A 20,484-nucleotide genomic window follows, 5' to 3' on the forward strand; every position below is an offset into this window, starting at 1 on the left:
GGTCCCAAGAGGGAAACTAGAAGCATTTTTTTTTTCCCGGAGCTGGGGACCAAACCCAGGGCCTTGCGCTTGCTAGGCAAGTGCTCTACCACTGAGCTAAATCCCCAGCCCCCCCCCCCTTTTTTTTTAACTAGAAGCATTTTAAAGCTTTCAGTGTTTGGTGGAAGGGCTGGTAAGTTAGTTTGGGTTTATTGTTATTGTTCTTAAATTCACCTTGGAGCCAGATGCTGTACTCTCGACTTTTAGGGGGCAAAGGTGAGAAGCTCCTGTGAGCCCCTGAGTTTAAGGCCAGCCTAGGCAACACGGAGGCTTCATCTAAAAAGAAGAGGGAGAGAGTACAGAGATGGCTCAGTGGTTAACAGCACCTGGGGCTCTTTAGAGGAAGGTTCACGTCTACCGCCCACGTCAGGTGGCTACACCTAGGCTCCAGAGGATCAGATCGGGCATAGACGCTCACAAGCACATATCCACGAGTAGACGTGCACACTATACAAAATTTAAAATAATAAAAGTAAATTCTTTAAGAGGCAGGGGAGAGGGAGAAGAATTGAAAAGAGACAGCAGGAGAGAATGGGAGACTGCGGCGAGGGAGAAGAGAAAAATAACATTACACATGGCAATCAGAGTATGCTTCAGAAATGGAAGGCTGTCAAGGCAGCCTGTGGAGCTCAGAATCCGGGTCTTCCCGATGGCTTCAGTGACAGCCATAGGACAAGGCTCTTCAGGATTGTGGGCTCACTCCATCTTGCCAACCCTGCATCAGCTCTACTAGTCCAGGGTAGATATCGCTGTCCTGGTGGATAATTCTGACAGGAAAAATTCTCCCAGCAGGAAGGAGAGGGCAAGGCTTTGAGATTTTTAATCTCCCAGCAAGGAAGCCTGCAGCCCGGACTTCGTAACTGGTATTTGGAACTTCCAGAGGAATCTTTGAGTTCCATTTCATGCCTTAAGGCCCAGAATAACATGGGCAGAGTTTGTTTTAGTGACTGAAGAGCGAGCATCAAAGAAGGACGGTCACAGGTGGGAGGTCACGTGACAGTACCTGAGGTCACGTGATGTTGCTGGAGCTGGACATGGCCTTTCTCATTCTCAACAGGTCTGTCATTCTCAAAGAGAAACTTCCACAGACTTCCTCCTGGAGAATCGATTTGTCAGGCACCATTTCGCCTGTTTATGGAGAAGAAAAACACCAGGCCCTACAGGTTAAAATCATGAAAGGCAATTATCTAATTGGGGACCCAGGGAGATATTTAAAGTTTTTCTTTTTTTTTAAAGCTGGAGCTTTAAAGAAGAATGATCCGTTTTCTGTTAGGTCTCCATCAAAACATGGCTTAATTAAAACCTCTGTTTACCAAAACTAAGAATTGGGACCAGATAGATACTTCGTAGAGATACCCTTCCTACAATAGCCAAGTCCTGGAATCGCGATTGGGCCATCTAACTGGGAAACCCCAGCCTTTTCCCATTGTTCAAGTAGAAACCTCAAGAGGCTAGGTTCTGATTGACATGACTTCCACCAATCACAGCACTTTCTACACTCAGATGTAGCACAGCCCACCTCAGCTCCCTCTTCCCAGGAGGGGCAGGATGACTCTGTCACAGGATGCTTTGACTAAAAGCCCCCCAGAGTCACCGTCATCGTGTCAGCTCAGGATATGATAAGGAAGAATTTTGGTCCTTGGGGTTTTATTCGATTTCTTAATCTATTTAGATTTCTCACCAGTGCACAAACTGAGTATCTAAAAGAAATGCCGTGGGTTTTTTTTTTTGCTTTGTTTTCCCAGTTATAAAAGTACTATACTCACACTGTAAACAGCTTGAAGACTAACCTTCAGATCCCCCTAAAAGAGAGAAACAATGAATCATATAGATAACAAAGATTGGTGGTGATCTGAGACCGGGGCAAAGAGATGGATTCCCAAGCACAGAGCAACTGTGGGGTAGCACGGTTCCTCTGCTCCGTGCTGCAGTAATAGGCTGTGGCCTCCGCCTCAGTGCAGACCCACGGGATACACAGTTCCACCAGTGATCACTGCTGTCGGCCGCAGGCTGTGAGTGACAACGGTGTGTCGGTGAAGGGCCACCAGTTAGGACACAGTCAGCAATGTTTCTGTTGATCGTGACCATACGTGGACCCAGGGAGCCACAGGGCACGTGAACAGAATCTCTGTACCTTCCACTACTGTTGCTATAAACCTGAACTGCTCCAAATTGTTTTCATCTTTAAGAAAAAGAAAATTGAACTCAACCATATTTGGAGTTAAATGTGTATGACCTCGTATGTTTTTTTTTCAGTAGGTTTCTTACATAATTAGGACTAGACCATATATAATTTTGAACTTAGATCTGTTATTTTTGCTTGACCTCGGTTGTAATGCAATGGCCTCTTTTAATAGGCTTAAACAAATGCTGGTTGAGTCTGGAACTCTCAGCCTACCTGAGCAAGTCACCCACCATTTAGCGCAAACCCAGTGCTAGGGTCCCAAAACTCTCTTCCCTGCCACAGCTGGAAGTCAACCAGTACCACAGAGACTGCAAGCAAACACAGAACAGGCAGGTGACTTTGATGGAGGGGCTTACAGCAGGGGGCTGGGTGAGAGCTGGGTGGTGTAGAAGAAGCTGTTTGTCTCGGTTGCTGAGGGATGTATCAGATGACTGGAGGTTTGGACATTTCACACATGGACCTTAAGAGCTTGTTTGGAGGTTCTGGGGGGGGCAGCTACTTGTCTACCCTTGACCAAAGACCGGTCCTCCTTTATTCAGGGAAGATCACCCTCTTCAGACTGAGTGCGTGGTTTCGGGAGGGATGCCCATGGAGTGGCGAGGGAGGAAGGGGACACCCGTCTAGCCAGCCAGATGAGCCGAATCAACCCTGGCAAGTAACGGGGTGGCAGATGTGGCAGCCTGCAGCCCCCCACATAGAATTCTACATGTGGAAACATGAGGAGAGACACTAATGGGTGATATGGTCAGACCTCCTGGGTTGGAGCGTCTCCATGCAGGAGTAAACCCAATCTTGTTACGAATGAAAGCTGTGCCTCACGATCCACCCAGAACTCTACTGATCCAACCATCTTTAGGGGACAAAAAAAAAAAAAAAAAATGGAGTCATGTTCTTCTTACATAGCTCTGAACTGTAGTCAGCATAAAATAAATTGCACATTCAAAGTGTGAGATCAAACATTCCCAGAGTGCATACGCATTCACAGAAGCCAGTGGCAGGCAGGAGAATGAGCACATCCAATGAGCACATCCACCCTCTCCGAGCGATTTCTCGATGCAGCCTTTCTCCAGCCCTGCCCCTTCCCATGCAGCCTGTGATCTGCCTTCCATCACTCCGACGGTCCCTGCACCATCTGGGCTCTGTGTGAGCAGACTCATGCAGGGTTTCCTTCCTTGGCTCTCCTTTTGTTGGACATCGTCATTTTGACGTTTAATTGTCTGTGTGTATTAGTAGTCAACATGTTTCGGTTGTTCGTTAGTATTTCAGTTTCCATGATTATCTCACTTGTTGGGGGCAGGGACCTTTGGTTAGTCTCCAGTTTGTGAGAATTACAACCTTGTTGTAAATATTCTTCCATAAGCTGTGGCGGGGAGAACATGTTCCCCTTGGGGAAACACCTTAGAACGCAAGGCTAGGTGTAACGTCCCAGCACTCACTCTGCACACTTCAGTTTATAGGAAACTATAACATTGTCGTAGTTAACATTGTACAGCTTCTGCACCTCCGCCATGAAGAATATTGAAGTCTTCCCTCTTCTCTTGTGATGTCTTTGATTTGGGCCTTGAAGCAATACAGCTCCTTTAAAATAGCTTGGGTAGTATTCTTTGTTTTGGTTTGGTTTGGTTTTTTTAAAGATATTTGTTTGTTTGTTTGTGAGCACTGTATCTGCATATACACCTACATGCCAGAAGAGGGCATCAGGTCCTGTTATCGTATGAGCCTCAGGGCAGTTTCCTCACCGGGGAGGAACATTGACCACTAAGCAGAAGTGGAGGTGGATGCGCTGGTTGTAAGGGAGCCTTCTACATGTCTCTGGGTTAGTGTCTGAGTGGCTCCCTGGGCTCCAGCCTTACATGGAACCACTGTGGGCTCCCAGGCTCCCATCTCCTCCTCAACTCACCAAGAATGCCAGGATCCCCCTCCCTTGGTACAACGTGGGAAGGTCTTCCAAATGCTCAGAGGTGGCCATCCCGGGGGCGTCTCGCCTCTCCTTTGTCTTCCATTTTCTCAGGGGTCCTACTTGAAAGACGTTGTCCTCTAAACTTTTGCTTTCGAGGCTTCTTCTGTCCAGGCGCTGGTTGGATCAGGTGGGATCGCACGTCTGGTCCACGAGACTCTGTGCTGGAGACAAAAGTGGAAGCTGTCGACGGTGCTTTAACGGGTGGATAACCTGAGCACACAGTAGTAATCCGGGGTCCTGGGATCCCCCATGCAGAGGGCCATGCAGCCATCTGTCTTCTGCATCACTGTTAATGGCGTTCCATAGCCTTTCTTCCCAGGATGACTTGGTAGTTTGGTTGCGTTAGTAATCTCATCTCGGTCTCCCCACATCACTGCTTCTGTTACCTCATCCAAGTGCCTTGTGCAATAGAAAATTACCTGCAAACACCTGGTCCTCTGGGACTTCTTCTAGGCTCCATCTTGGTCTCTTCATGGGCCCTCTGTAGGTCAGAGGCCTGCCATTATGAATGACAGCTGACTCCTTTCTACCTCACAGCCCACACTACATGACGGGTAGCCTTCTTCTCTCTCGGTTCTGCTGTCTTGAGGTCAATGCTCCCTTCCAGCATGTGGCCCTTTGGTTCTCTGAACAGCGTGTGGTGATACTGCCTTCCCCAGCAGTCGGTGCCACGGAGGCTGCCTCTGCCTCTGTCTGCTGGCCCTTATTGCTTCTTGACTTCACGGTGCCTACACTGGTCTGCCTACTGGCACCTTTATCTCACGGTCAGGTGTTCCTGTGTGTTATGCGTCCTACTGGGTATGAAGAGATTTCTGGTGGACTTCCTGTTACTTTCATAGTAACAACGCTAAGGGGAAAAAGTACCTCAGAGAACAGAATTCACGTAGTGAAATAAAACTCCTCGTGTCCTGTTGACAATGAACTTTATATTTTCTGATCTGGGGGCAGAGTATGAGGGAAACTTTCCCTTGTGGAGCATATAGCAAGTCCCTTTCTGCACTTTCTTGGTAGTTAAAGTTTCCTACTTTCTGAGAATGGATTGTCAGTAGAGTTTTTCCTCTTAGAGGTCAATCTCTTCATTGGTCATTAAGTATATTTGTAGAACTTTATGACATACCATGTCCTTGCATGGGCCCAGAGACAGACCTACCTGGGACAGTGATGGGATGAAAATGAAGAAACGACAGACACAGGGATGCAGAAAGCTGGATTAGAGAATTTAGGCTGTGATGGGGAAGACACAGCATCCCTGGAAGATCAGCGAACTGTTTGTTATATACACTTGAACAGGGAGGTGGGATCATTACATCAGACAAACGAGAAGGCAGGACTATTATATACTGCTGAACAAGGAGGTGGGCTTCACTAACTCAGTAGAAGCAGTCTCTAAAATGGTGCAGTCTTCAGGCATGGTGGGAGGAGCTACCGAGATCATTTCCTGCATACATTATCGTTCATTCGTGGACCAGAGGAAGCCTTCGCCATCCCTCTGAGCCTCACCTGGGGAAGGCTTTGTCACTCGCATGGTGTGAGACATCCATCCTTGACATGGCTGGCTGACGTCAACAGCATACATCCACCGAGAACGTTGTGCTTACTCAAGGCTTCAATAGCTCCCCATGAAGAAAGGGTTTGGATGTGGCAGAAGCCCATCCAGAGTTACATCTGCAAATTAAGTATTTGGAGCGTACAGTAAATGATATTTTCGTTCACTGTTTCATCGCCAGGACTCACTGCCATCTTTCCTGGAAATTCTGAAAACGAACAAACTTTCTGCAAGGAAATAAAGCCTTAAATGAGTCAAAATTGATAAAAAAAAATTTTCCTAGAAAATAACTGCAGACTGGATTTCTGCGGCCACATCCCGCAATGTCTGTCGATTGCATTCTTTAAGTCACCCACAGAACAGTCTTGCCTCAACCACGAAAGGAAGGGACCATAGGCAGGATAACGTTTACTAGCGTGAAGGTCCTAGATGTCCCCCTTTTGTCTTTCAGAATCAAAACCGATCAAGACACAAGTACCGTCTGAAGAACTAGAGGCTGCAGCCCCATGGGGAGAACCTAACGCTCCGGCTTCAAGCTCCGATGCCCCCATAGTGTACCTGAAGGATGTGGTGTGTTACTTGTCCCTGATGGAGACCGGGAGGCCTCAGGATAAACTAGAATGTAAGTGCTCACTGGCCTAGGGCCTCAGCTTCCCAGAGGAAGACCAAGGCTCTGGACAGTTGTTTCATACACATTGGAGATTCATCTGGGCACTGGGGAGCGTTCTCTGTCCTTTAGTAGCAGTGATGACAACATGTCCTACAATCTACCCCAGGGCATAGTACCAGTAGAGAAGTTAGACAGGAATCGGAGACCATAGCCATTTGGAAGAAAGAGGTTGCTACCAAGGACTCCAGATCGTTTTGTCTGTCAGGGCTTCCTGGGTGCCTCTAATCAGAAAGCCTTGGCCTCGTGTTGGTAATCGTTTTTAGGAAAAGATACTCAACATCTTCTGATCTTCCCCTAAGCTGTGAGCAAGGAACGCCATAACTATAGGGCTTTCTTCTTTCCGTCCCCCTCTGTGTTCTTCCCTTTTGTTTATTTTACTTTATTTTATTACTTTAAGACAGAGCCCCTCTCTATAGCCCTGGCTGTCCTGGACCACACTATATAGACCAAGCTGCCTTGAATTCCTAGAGATGGGTCTGTCTCTGCCTCCTGAGTACTGAAACTAAAGGCCTAAGTCTGCATGCCAGGAAATTCCTCCCTCCCTTTCCTCTTTCCTCTTCCTTCCTTCCTTTTCCTTCTTTCCCTTGAGTTCTTATAAGCCTGTCTTGATAAGGCCTATTTCCATTTGGACACTCATGCCTGTGCTCCAGCTTTTGGCTCGCTAGAAGAGTTAAGTGTGTTTTGGGGTGCTTCAAAGTCAGTTGCAAAACCCCCTCAGATGCTAGAACAATGGCGAACGCCTGGTGGATCTCTGAATTCACAGAAAGCCTGGTCTGTGGAATGAGTCCGAGGCCAGCCAGAGCTGCATGCAGACATCCTGTCTCAAAGAAATGTGACGGATGTAAGGTGAAGCAGGCCTTCAGGACAAGAAAGAGCTCAGCAGATGGAGCCTGCGGCCTAAAGAACTATCCCAGGATGGCTTTCCTGGTCTCTAGAGCCGCCAGCATGCTTTTGAGGGCAAACGAAAGGACCTTGCCATAGCCCATCTTGTATTTGCCTCTTGGCAAACTTAAGTAGCAGGAAAGAAATAGCTTCTGTAGCAAAAGTTAAAATTCAGTTAATAGGACTCGTCAACAAATAGCATTACCAAGAGAAGCGTCCCAAAGGTGAGCTCTGCCAAAACCAAACGACAGTTTGCTCATTAGCTGAGCGTAAACTCTCCCATAGGCTGCGGGGCGTTCACAATTCACGTCTCAAGTGCTAATTCGGTGGGAGCGCAGCAAATTTCTTTTTTTTTTTTCTGGCTAAAGTTAAAAGTGAAATATCAAATTATTTCCAACCATGAGGAGGGCTTTGAGTCTTCAGCATCGCGTTTGTCGGCGAGTGCCAAGGAGGACGTGTCAGATCCTTCACAACAGTGATGCTCCAAGTGACTTTTTCAAACAGAAAGGAAAAATTTTCTGTCTTTCTCTTTTTAATATTGAAAAATCTCAGAGGTGGATGAGAGCTGTGAGCCCCCCCCCCATCTCCCACTATTCACACTAACTGGTGTTGGTCACGCTTGTTCTGGGTGTCCCCTCCCACCTTAGCCTCTGATTGTTTCAAAGCAGAGTCTAGGACCCTGTGGTTCTGTCTAGAAATAGTTCGTTGTGTATTTCTTAGGTCATGCTTGCCGCCCTGCTCAAATACAACGATGTGGTGGCATTAGGGAACACTTGGCCAACAGTCACATTTCCTTATAAATTTTCGCTGTCCAGATCACTTTCCAGCCAAGCCCCTTGTCATTCACCATTCCTTACATCTCTTCGGTGACTTTCCCTCTCCATTGTCAGCCAATATTTTCCCTTACAACCTTTGATGTGAGTTAAGGTCACTTAGTCAGCATTTCTGTTGGTTTGGGTTTTTTTTTTTTTTTTCTCTATCAGTCTAAGTCATTCTCTCATTGTAATGATTGAAAACAAGTTAAGTGTCTCGAGTTTGAGAACTAGGCATGTGGCCTTTTGGAAGTCATCCTGAGATTCCACCTATTGTCGATACATGACAATACAATACCCTCTCATTGGCTGGACACTAGACATTTACTTGCTAAGCAGTTTGAATCCACCTTCTCACTTACTGTTAGTCTTATAACAACCCTGGAAGGCAGACATGGTTATCTCACTTTACGTATATGGGAAGAAGCATGTCTGAACCTGGGTCACCTGAACCAGAACATGTCCTGGAATGAAATTAGTATGTTCACTTCAGCATTCTCTATGTCACGTGGCCATGCACTATGTGCCCCTGACCAGAATATTCTGAGGAACCAGAGAGAACTTTTAAAAAAATTTAAATGCTACTCAGGTACATAGCATGGGGGAGGGGGATGAGGAGATACAATGAGCAGGGAATTTAAAACCTCTGAAGGACAATTGTACGAGAGAGGCGTAGTATGACCAAGAGGCCTGTACTGAACTAGACCCAGGATGTAGCCAGTAGGAGGTGCACATAAGAGAACCCGATTGTGAGCACCATAAAGAATGGGGGTGAAAGGGAAGAAGTGTTTATCTTGCTGCCTGCCCTGCTGGCTTTTGAGATCACACCATCTCCACGTTTTAGGTAAATGTCCCTGTCAGTGCACACTTAGTCTTTAGTCCCAGTCCTTCCCAGACCTTCCTTGTCTGCTTTGCCTCCCTGAAGCTCACAAGATATTTCCAATTAGCATATTGACCCTCACTCCAAAACCCCGAACTTCCGAGGCTCCATGGCATATATGGAGAATTTCTCATCTGAGCTCCTGGGTTGGATTTCAGTCTAAGTGGGATGCACTAAAAATATTCCATAGAGTTTCCTGGAGGCTATGCATGTAAGACATGAAAACTATAATATTGCATGTAGACCCAGGTAATGTCCCCCAAAATATCGGAGTATATATCCCTAATCAAAAAATATCCCAACGGAAGGCCCTGGGTTTGGTCCCCAGCTCCGAAAAAAAGAAAAAAGAAAAAAAGAAAATCCCAAATCTGAAGTGCTCCTGTCCCCCAGCATTTGGGATAAAGGACAATTCAAAAACTAACATTTTGAGTGCCCTGTAGCTCCATCAGCAGCAACAACCTCAGGTCGCCATTCATTCCTAAGGTGATTATTATTACTATGTAATTATGACCGGGTGCATACAGCAGTGCCTGCCACCCAGGGAATGTCATATGCAAATGTTCACCGATGAAAGAAAAGAAACAATCTGTTAAATGCTTTCTGTACATCTACAGCTGTAAATATTAATTCTTATGCTCACGCTAATAGAAATAAATAAGACTACAGTTTCCATCTTTCAAATAAAGTGAACCCAGAAGAGAGCTAACTCCTTTGACATCGCAGAAGTGGCAGCGGTCACTAAGATTCTAGCATGCACTACTCAGCAGTCAGGTGCAGTGGGGGCAAAGGCCTCGCTGTAATCCTGGTGCTGCCCTGGCCAGACCAGCTGCTGGACATGGGTTTCAAACTGTGTCCAGATGGTGCAGAAAGATATGCATGCTCTCCGGGGTGTCTCGTTTGTGACCTGGGTCTCATCTGCCACAGAGTCACTGCACAGGAAGCCCCGAAAGCCCAGGGGGCCTCATTCTTCTCCCTAGCGTCACCTCTTCCTTAAGGAAGTCATGTACTGAATCTCAGCGAGTAAGCTGGCTGTAATAGCTTATGCCCCAATGCTGCCTGGATCTGGGCTAAAAACGGGTGTAGCAGAGTGTCAGCCACACTGGCTCCTGGAGGACCTCGGACTAATCTGAGTGTTTCTTGCAGTCATGTTTCGTCTCTATGATTCGGATGAAAATGAACTCCTGGACCAAGCGGTAAGCTTCCACTTTCAACACAGTCCTGGGATCTGAAAACGAGTGGGAAGAACAAGGGACAGTGGAGGAAACATCCAAACGCCCCAGTTCCGTCCACACAGGAGCTGCAGCATCCTGGCTAAGGGATGCAGACCATGAGTGGAGTCCCAAAGACCACGAGTGCTTCCCAAAGACTCAGATGAAGCATAGACTCCATTTTCCTTCTTCTGGGCCCAGAAACCTGGAACTATCTCAGGATAGGGAGACATTTTAGTATTTTTCTCAAATATAACTTCGCCATCTACAGACTTCCCTTAAAATTTCCTGTTGAAACCCAGGAATCAGGAGGCGTGGGGCAGAGAAGCAAAAAGACCAGGCCAACAGAAAGGAGGTTAACTGCCTTACTATCTATCCGAGTTTAGGAGACTGTTTCCTATCTGTTCTAAACCCTTTACCATCACCTCGCCCCTTCAGGAAGAGGCAAGAACAGGACCAGGGAGGGAGAGAAAGATGAGAGAAAAGTCCAAGAAAAAGGAAGCCCCTGAAACCAGGCCTTGTGGTCATGACTACTGCCAAGAGTTATTATAAACAGGCAGGTCTGAGACTGGAGTGTGTTTGGCTGACTGAAACCAGAGAAAGAAAAGAAAGAAAAGAGAGAAGGGAGAGGTGGAAGGAAGGAAGGAGAAAGGAAGAGAGGGAGGGTGGGAGGGAGGGAGGGAGGGAGGGAGGAAGGGAGGGAGGGAAAGAAGCATAAGGGACAGACGGATAGAGGAAATAAGTCTACTAGGCCAGTGAACCATGCCAATGCTCTCTACCCTAGTGCCTTCACTGGTCTCCCCAGCACTGCTGCAATGCTCTGGGTTGTGGTCTTTGACAGAACAAGCACTCTCTCAGAACACCAGCATTTACAGAGGGTTTCCATCAAGTCCTCTACAGCCAAATAACAAAGTTCCATTTCCTTTCACTGTAGTCTAGGCAACACTACACGGCGTATCAGATGGCTGTAGGTTGGGGAGTGGTAGTGCACACCCGTCATCAGGAAGCTGGGGCAAGAGAGTCATTAGAACTTCTCTCAAAATAGAAGGGGCTTGGTGCAATTGGAAATAAAGCTCTGCGACACAGCATTTGCCTAGCCCGAGACTTCAATTCAATTTTAGCATCGCAAAAATAAAACCGTACAGCATAAAGTAAATACATACACATACACACATATTGGGTAGATGTTTACCGAGAAGAAAAATGAAGTAGGAAACACCAGAGGGAGTCGCAGCTTTCAGAAGTGTGGTCAAGGAAGGCCTCCCTGGGGAAGGGACACTGGACAGAGACTTGGAGATGGGGCTATCTAGGGAAAGAGCCCTCTAGGTAGAAAATACTGTGTGCAAAGATCTTGAAGCGTGCCCAGGATGCTGTAGGGTTAAGTGGAAACCGGGCTCGCTAAAGAAGAAATAAAAAGCAATGTATTGGCACGTCTCAAGGATCGCTCAGGAGACTACGTCAGGTAGACTGTAAGAGGCATATCAGACAGAGACCTAAGGAAATAATCAGGACACAGAACAATGGTGATCCTACACAGGACAGCGGGGCTGCAGGTGGAAACTGGTTCAATCCAGAATATATTCTAAAGATGATGTTAGTGGACTGAAACACGTTTCCAAAGAGGTCTCTGACTCAACTTCACACCTGGAATCCCTGGCTGGTGGCTTCCAGCTTCTTTGTGAACACTTTGTGATGAAGAGGCCACTCCCCGACAATAGCTGTCCTACTGCTGGGAATGAGCTGGCCAGGGCTTCCTGCCAGCATCCCAGGCTTCGGTTTGCCAGACATCACACGGTACACTGGTATCCCTTCCTTCCCCAACTCAGGAGGGAATCAGAATGGGCTGCCCTCCCACTGTCCCTCCCCTGTAACCCTCAGCTTCCTGCTGCCTTCCACAGCTCACAAGAGAAACACAAAACTACAAAACCTTTGCTGCTTAAACATTCTGTCATACCCAGATAAAACCTCCTTGGAGACAAGTCTCCCTGGTCTCCATTAGTTCTCATTAGGATGTTTTAAATACCCATGTTTGTTAGATGAGTGTGAGCTGATATTATTGAAACACAGCATGCAATAAAGCCTGCCCATCCATCGCTTTACATGATCAGGCGTGGCCTGGCCAGGGTAGACACGGGGGACCCACTTCTTCCTGAAGCCAGACCATTCTGCTTCTGTTTGTACAACCCACAGTAGAGTCTAACTTTCAGTTTCTAAGTCACAATATCTTGTAGAATCCCGAACCCCAATAGACTCACAGATTTTTCCACTCCCTTCGTCGTGCTCAGCCGCTGCCAAGCCTGTAGTTTTGCTCTGGGCTACTGTTTCCCTTTGGGTAAAGTAGTATTTCTTGCAGGCAAGAGGCTGAGGCAAGAGAATCACAAGTTTCAAGTCCAACACGAGATGGGAGAGGAGAAGAGAGGGACGGGGAGAGAGGGAAGAGAGAGACAGAGACAGAGACAGATATCTTGGTGTCAGGGTCTTCAGAGACGACTCGGGAGTTAAGGGTGAACACTACTGCTCTTACAGAGGACCCAAGTTCAGTTCCTAGCACTGACGTTGGGTGGCTGACAATCACTTGTGACTGTAGCTCCAAGAGATCTGATGCTCTTTTCTGGCCTCTGCAGGAATCTGCACTCTAATGTGCAACACACATGCATACACACACTCACACACACGTGCACACACACATATACACATGAACACATGCATGTGCACACACACATACACATACATGCACGAATGCATGCATGCACGCACACGTGCATACACACATACATGCATGCATGCATGCATGCACACGTGCACACGTGCACGCACACACACACACACACACACACACACACACACACATACACACCACAATTAAATATATCTTAAAAAGACAAATAGCTGTTGAGACATGGCTTGTTTGGCTTAACCCTGAATTCGACATGAAGGAAATAACACTTTCTAAACTTTTCCAAACTTCCTTCAGTCTCCCACACAATCTCCTAGGACAATCTCCCTATGAACATCTTAGGTTGTATCCATACGTAAGATGCTAACTGACACCAGATACAAGTCCCAGCACAATGTGTTCCCATAGATGCCCGAATGCACTGACTCACTAACACCAGGCACATCTTTAAGGTTTTAGGTAGAGACAGGCCTTGGTACCAAAGGGGTAATCCATCAGGTAAATAAACCATATGCATACACTTCCGTTCCCCAAGTTCTAGGCTCAGGATTGACTGTAATGCAAAGGAAAAAGAAGATGTGAAATAAATCTAAGTCATGGTGCTTGAGCAAGGACCAACACAGGATGTGAACCTGACTGCAGAGGCAGACAGACAGAGAGACAGAGCCTAAGCTGCTAAGGTGTGGTAATAGACAGGAAGTGATAAGAATGGCAAAATGGGGGGTTGGGGATTTAGCTCAGTGGTAGAGCGCTTGCCTAGGAAGCGCAAGGCCCTGGGTTCGGTCCCCAGCTCTGAAAAAAAAGAACCAAAAAAAAAAAAAAATGGTAAAATGGGGCCTGTCTTCACCTGCATTTGCATTCGTTACAAAAAGAGAAAACAGGATTCCCAATGCTTTAGGTCAAAGGACAGAATGGTGGGCTTGGAGTCAGTGCTCCATGTGCCTCTGGCTTTGACCTGCTGTGAGCATCTACGTCCCCTGGCCTTTGTAGTCAAGGTGGCTGCCCTTGTGGGGTTCTTCCTCATGATCCACCCTGCCAATCTTCCCACCATGTCTTGTTCTTATCCTGATGAAACACACACACACACACACACACACACACACACACACACACACACACACACACACATTACTTTGGTTTTCTCCCTTTGATATTTTCTCTCCTGATGTTTTCCAGGAGCTGGATCAAATTGTGAGCCAAATGCTACATGTTGCCCAGTACCTGGAGTGGGATCCCACAGAGCTCAGACCTGTGAGTTTCTACAAACACAGTCTTCTCAGAGACAGTGAGGCACATCTGACATGTGGATGCGAATGGTTGAATGATTCTGTGTGGTGCCCCCAGATTCATCCTCCCAGCAGCTTCTTCAGAGCCCTACAGCTTGATCTCCCCTTTCTCCAACAGGAAAGATGCTGAAGGCCAGTTTCCCCAACCTATCAGCAGGGGCAACTTTATGCTAGAAATTCAGAACAGAGAAGCTAGAGCCTGAAATGGAAAAGTTATCAATTGTCAGCTGCTAATGTTGACTACCCGGGGAATGCTACGTATCAGATATTAGATTAAACACTTATCTTTGCTAAGGCAATATTATTTCCATTTTAAGACGAGCAACCCAGAACACAGAGAGCTGGGGTGAGCCACCACAGGTCAGGACAGGGCAGAGCTGGGCCTCGAACGCTGGTCTCTCACTGCTTTGTTCCCTTGCCACTCTACTCTGAATAAGATGGGCAGTGGGTGACTCAGAAAACAGCACAGGACAGAAGAGAGAACAGAGCAGAGGCATCCAGAAACAGATGCAAACAGGCCATTTATTGTTCTTTGGCTCCCACAGATACTGAAGGAGATGTTGCAAGGCATGGACTACAACAAGGATGGCTTCGTGTCTCTAGAGGAGTGGGTCAGTGGGGGGATGACCACCATCCCGTTGCTGGTCCTCCTGGGAATGGATGACTCCGTAAGTCAGTAAACTACAGTCAATGGCTCTGGAGTCTGTCTGGTTGCTAGTGTCTGCTCCAGACTTCCTGATGGGCAAGCCCCGCCCCACCTGCTGCCTCTCTCTTCCCATCGCTTTTACTCTGCTTGCCCAAAATCTATTCTTTCCACTGACAACCCTTTGCCGCTCTGTTACGAAGGGAAATTTTTTTGTTGTGCTCACTGTAAAGAGACACTTGGCCAGGCAAAGTGCAATAGAAATCTCACAGAGGAGCTCATCTTTTCATCAAGTTAGGTCTTAAGATACTAGGAAAGGGGTCAGCAAAGTGCCCAGCACATAAAGGCACTTGGCACCAAACCTGGTAACCTGAGTTCGATTCCCAGAATCCACATCTTGGAAGAAAAGAGCTCACTTCCTTGCCACGTGACCTCCACACACCATGACACATATGCCCACCGGCCTCTGCCAATGAGTAAGTGTAATTAATTAAACGTTTTAAAACGAGGGAAATGCAAAGAATTGGCAAAGGAAGTGGGGAGAAGAGGAACAGTGATCTGCCCCGGGGGCTCTTGTGAATGGATTCTGGCTTAACAAGCAAATCAGATGGGACAGCAGTTTTTATCCCACTCTGTACAGATGGAAAGCCAGAGTTCTGTACGGAATGAGAGAAACAAGACTGGGGTTTCCACCTAGCTCCAAATTCCCCACAGTTCACAGCACCCCACTTTAGTCAGAACAGGGAGAAGACACCTTGGAGGGAAATAAGCAAGGTTCTGAGAACTCATTCTGTTTTCTGTGTGGGGTCCATGTGAATTGAAGCAATGGCCTCCTGCATGCTAGGTAAGCACTCTGCCGCGGTCCGTATTTCCCTGTCTCTTTTTTATTTTTTGTTTTTTGCATCAAAGTTTCACTCTGTTGCACGGGCTGGCCTCAGACTTGCTCTGTAACCCAGGCAGGCCATGCTGCATGAACCTGTGACCCTCCTTATTCAGTATCCTGAGTGCCTAGGCTTGCACACCAGGCTTGATAACACATTCTGACTCTTAGGGCTGCAGTGATGTGGCTAAAAGAGTCCTTTGTGACTCTTACTCTAGCCCTTTTCATTCTATAAACAGAGATCCAGAAAGATAAAGGACTGGTCCAAGGGCAAACACCTAACCAGAGCTCCATCTGCCACACTCAGTAGCATGGAGACCTGTGCATAATGACCTCTTGTTCAGGGGCCACACATACAAGAACCCAAAAGCAAAGTAGATTGTTGTCAGTGTTCACTTGGAACTGGATCCAAAGAGATGCTCTGTGAGGTTGCTATTCTAACAGCAACAGTTGTTGTCTTGGTTTGTTCTCATTTGGGGGAACAAAACTGGGACCCTGTAAGCATAAGGAACCAACTTCTGTTCTCCATGTATTGAACTCAAAGCACCACCAACATCTTGTATGGAAAGAGCCCACACTTCAGGAAGCAGCAGGCAAAATCTATGTATTTCTTTAGCTCCTTTCCAGGGTCCCTGTCAAACACCAAATCAGCCTTACATAAAACTGTAATTCACATCAAAAAATGTACAAAAACTGTTCATTTCACTGATATTAATCAAAAGCCTTACGTAAGCCTATTGTAAGTGTGTGCTAAGTAAGGTTTTAACGAACAAGTAACATACGGGCCTCTACAGGAAGCCCAGCCAACTTCCTGGATGGCCTGCTGTTGCAACTCTCCTGCCATTTTCAATCACACATACGACCTCTGAGAATGCTTGGGGCTCTCTGCACATCCTGTTTTCTAGTAAAATTGTAGCAATGGGGTAAAATCTGGCCAGAAATAAACAAGCCACACGGTGGTGCTAGAACACAAGCAGAAGCTTTACCTGAGCCATTTGCTTCATGGAGCTGAGAAAGGCAAGGGATTGGGCTAGCCGACTTAGAGAATGGAGCTGCTCTCAGATAAAATGGTGATTGGTTGATGAATAAGCAGACCTCCTGACGAGGTGTGAAGTTTCCTTCTGTCCAGGAAGATCCTTGTGGAAGTGAGATGTGGAAAGCCTGCAGACCTACCGTCTCTCATCTTTGCTGTGGCGTCTCTCATCTTTGCTGTGGCACTGGCCTAGTTACAGAATCTCTGAGTCTGTTTTCTTCTCTGTTTACCAGTAATGAACTTACTGCTCCTGCAGTAGTTTTGTATCCCCCACCCCCAGTATTTAGTACAGCTTAGAATCAGGCAGTGGACTAGAATAACATTTATCATTATCATCATCTGTCCTTGAGGCCAAAAAGACAAACAAATTACCTCCCAATATTAAGTTATATGGATGTACTACAACTTTAGTGATCTGGGAATGGTTAGAACATCTCTAGGTCCTCACTATTTGGAATAATGCTGCGTCTGACTAGCACAGAAACACTCATCTGTTTTCTCAAAAGTTATTTCTTTAGACTAGAGCTCAAGAAGGGATGTTGCTGAGTCTAACTGTAATCATTTAAGATAGACAGGTGAGGTAGATAGGTGATAGATAGATAGATAGATAGATAGATAGATAGATAGATAGATAGGCAGATAGACGATAATTGATAGATGATAGATGGACAGATGGATGGATAGATGGTTGGATGGATGGATAGATGGATGGATGGATCAATGGATGGATGGATGATTGATAGATGATAGATAGACAGACAGACAGATAGATAGATAGATAGATAGATAGATAGATAGATAGATAGATAGACTGATGATGATTGATAGATGATAGATGGATAGATAGATGAATGGATAAATGGATGGATGATGGATGGATGGATGGGTAGATCAATGGATGGATGGATGATTGATAGATAGATAGATAGATAGATAGACTGATGATGATTGATAGATGATAGATAGATGAATGGATAGATGGATGATGATGGATGGATAGGTAGATCAATGGATGGATGATAGATAGATAGGTAGATAGATAGATAGATAGATAGATAGATAGATAGATAGATAGATACCAACAGACAGATAGATGATAATTGATAGATAACAGATGGACAGATAGATGAATAGATGAATGGATGGATGGATGAATGGATCAATGGATAGACAAATGGATGGATCAATGGATGGATGATAGATCGATCGATCGATAGATAGATAGATAGATAGATAGATAGATAGATAGGCAGGCAGACAGATAGACAGACATATCAGATTGCTCTTCCATTTATACTTCTGGCATCCAGGTAGGAGAGGGCTTGTTTTAGCTCCCCTCCCACTGCCATTCAGACGCTCTTTCCCTTTGTATGTGCTAACTTTAGAAAACACACACTGAGAATTTGTTAATGAATCTGAGTAACTTATCTTCCAAGTTTGAGAAGAGAACATAGAGAAAAAGCCACACCTGCACTAGGGGGCAGCCTCTGGCTTCCAGCAGGGATCCCAGCTCAAGGTCTCACCATCATTATCCCTGCAGGCCTCCAAGGGGGATGGGAGGCACGCCTGGACCCTGAAGCACTTCAAGAAGCCCACTTACTGCAACTTCTGCCACATCATGCTGATGGGCGTTCGGAAGCAAGGCCTGTGCTGCATCTGTGAGTAACCATCCTGACGCCTTTCCCCTCGGGCGGGCGCGTTTGCTTTGCACATGCTCAGTGGATCCATTCCAGCCAAAGTCCAGATACTTCTGCTTCCCAGATAGTGAGACTGCCCTGTTTCAACAGCAAGGCCTCTGTACCCTGCCTTGGGGCTAGCTGAGTCAGAGGGGCAAGACGTTTGCTGCTGTTGGGATCACAGGTCACTGCTCCTCTGGAAAATAAGTATTAAAGCCTTTCCACAGGTTAAAGGTAGCTCATGCTAGTTGCACTGTGTTTCTGGCCAGCGTTCACTTCTTATATGTTTAGAGGAGCTTTCTAGTTAGTTTAAGAGCATAGCTTATGTTCTAGAAGTGCAATGAACAATAAACGCGTGTGTTCATTTCGTCTTGTAACCCATTTTGTGGAGCTAGAGGGGAAAGCAGAAAAAAAAATCTCGAAAAAAAAATCACAACAAGGGAGTAGATCAGGACTGAGAAGGGAAAGAGAAGAAGAAGAGAAGGAGGAGGGGGAGGGGGAGGAGGGGGAGGGGGAGGGGGAGGAGGAGGAGAGGAGGAGGAGAGGAGGAGGAGGAGGAGGAGAGGAGGAGGAGAGGAGGAGGAGGAGGAGGAGGAGGAGGAGGAGGAGGAGGAGAAGAAGAAGAAGAAGAAGAAGAAGAAGAAGAAGAAGAAGAAGAAGAAGAAGAAGAAGAAGAAGAAGAAGAAGAAGAAGAAGAAGAAGAAGAAGAAAGGGTGGTGTTTGGAAAGGAGGGAGCGAGGGAGCAAGGGGGACAGGGCTAAAGACAGAGTTACAGATGGACCTGAGAATGTGGGTACACTGAGCCCTGCCAGCCACCTCATGGCCAGATAGCAGACACCAGTTGGAACCAAGGAGTGAACAGACTAAAGAACAGGTCCACCGATTGCCCCAGACCTACCCAAATATCAGCTCGTCAACATGTCCTCATTCCTGTTAAGCCTGAGACCTCTTGGTCCCTTGCCTTGTGCACAACCACAGTCACAACAATGATGACAAATTTTGGAATCGCCAATCTGACCCTGTACATGGTACTTCACACAAATGTCCCACTTATTACGGCAAAAATCCATGCCCCAGAGAGAAAAAGAAAAAAAGCTACTGTGTGTGCGTCTGACAAAGAACCCTGAGTGTCCAAAGGGCACAAGTTACTCAACATGCTTCAGGCTGTGGCCAGTAGCATCCGTCAGCCCAGGGGCCGTAGGCTTTCTGTCTACTCACTGGCATCCCAACATGCAATGCTGAGACATCTGTCCCTTACCACACCTTCTGAGGTCACATCTGTGCAGTCACTGCCATCAAAGAAAGGTAGTGTGAAGAGGTGGGGGGGGTGGCCACAGACTGCTCACATGTCACAGTGTTGGGTTTCTGCTAAGCCAGGCCAACTCCAGAAGGAGAAGCAAGCCTTTCCTGCATGCAGTGTGTGCACTGGGGAGGGGGTGTAAATTTTCCCTTGGTGGCATTCGTAAAAACTGTCCTTTTTTTTTTTTCCAGACTGTAAATATGCTGTCCACCAACGCTGTGTATCCAACAGCATTCCTGGATGTGTGAAAACATACTCCAAAGCCAAAAGGAGCGGTGAGGTTGGTGACACCTATTGGCTCATCTTACTGCATGCTGCCTCGGGGGGGGGGGGGGGGGGTAACATGTTCATCATCACAGATCCCTGAGCAGGAAGGGGCTCAGAGAGCTTTCTCTAGTCCCTTCTCTGCCTCAAGGACCCTTCAGCCATCTCACTCATCCATCGATCCATTCAGCATCTCCCTGAAGCCCACTGTATGCCAGGCACCATACCAGGGCATCCACAGGTTATGAGAAATAGTATCCAGTCTTCTCGAATTCCGCACAGGTTATGATGCTAGACAGGTATGTGAGCATAGTGTGAAGCCTCGAGGTGTGTGCTACCATAGTAGGGCCTCATGGAATGTGTGTGCTACCACAGTAGGGCCTCATGCAATGTGCAGTTAAGGCCTGAAAGGAAAAAAATATTCACAGAGGTGGCACTCTGTTTGTTCTTTGAACCAGGGGGTGCTTCACAAGGCATGGAAGAGGGTTGAGCATTCTAGCAGAGTGGGGCCCCTACGTACAGGCATGGAGATGTGCCTGACTG

General features: G+C 46.8%; 1 protein-coding gene across 7 annotated transcripts in view; it reads left to right on the forward strand.

Annotated features, from left to right (window-relative positions):
* The window catches only part of Dgkg (diacylglycerol kinase, gamma), a 194,759-nt gene that overhangs the window by 63,705 nt on the left and 110,570 nt on the right, over window positions 1–20,484 (forward strand). For all 7 annotated transcript variants that reach the window (XR_005490982.2, XM_063270312.1, XM_006248538.5 and 4 more), the window contains 6 exons: window positions 6,182–6,352; window positions 10,118–10,167; window positions 14,036–14,110; window positions 14,691–14,813; window positions 18,242–18,359; window positions 19,869–19,957. Coding sequence is in view for 6 of the 7 variants with exons in the window: in XM_063270312.1 (XP_063126382.1) it covers window positions 6,182–6,352; window positions 10,118–10,167; window positions 14,036–14,110; window positions 14,691–14,813; window positions 18,242–18,359; window positions 19,869–19,957 (626 nt within the window). In the remaining variant the exon portion in view is untranslated. The remainder of the gene's footprint in view (window positions 1–6,181; window positions 6,353–10,117; window positions 10,168–14,035; window positions 14,111–14,690; window positions 14,814–18,241; window positions 18,360–19,868; window positions 19,958–20,484) is intronic.

Source organism: Rattus norvegicus, chromosome 11 (assembly GCF_036323735.1).
Source record: "Rattus norvegicus strain BN/NHsdMcwi chromosome 11, GRCr8, whole genome shotgun sequence".
In the NCBI taxonomy this organism is placed as follows: Eukaryota; Metazoa; Chordata; class Mammalia; order Rodentia; family Muridae; genus Rattus; species Rattus norvegicus.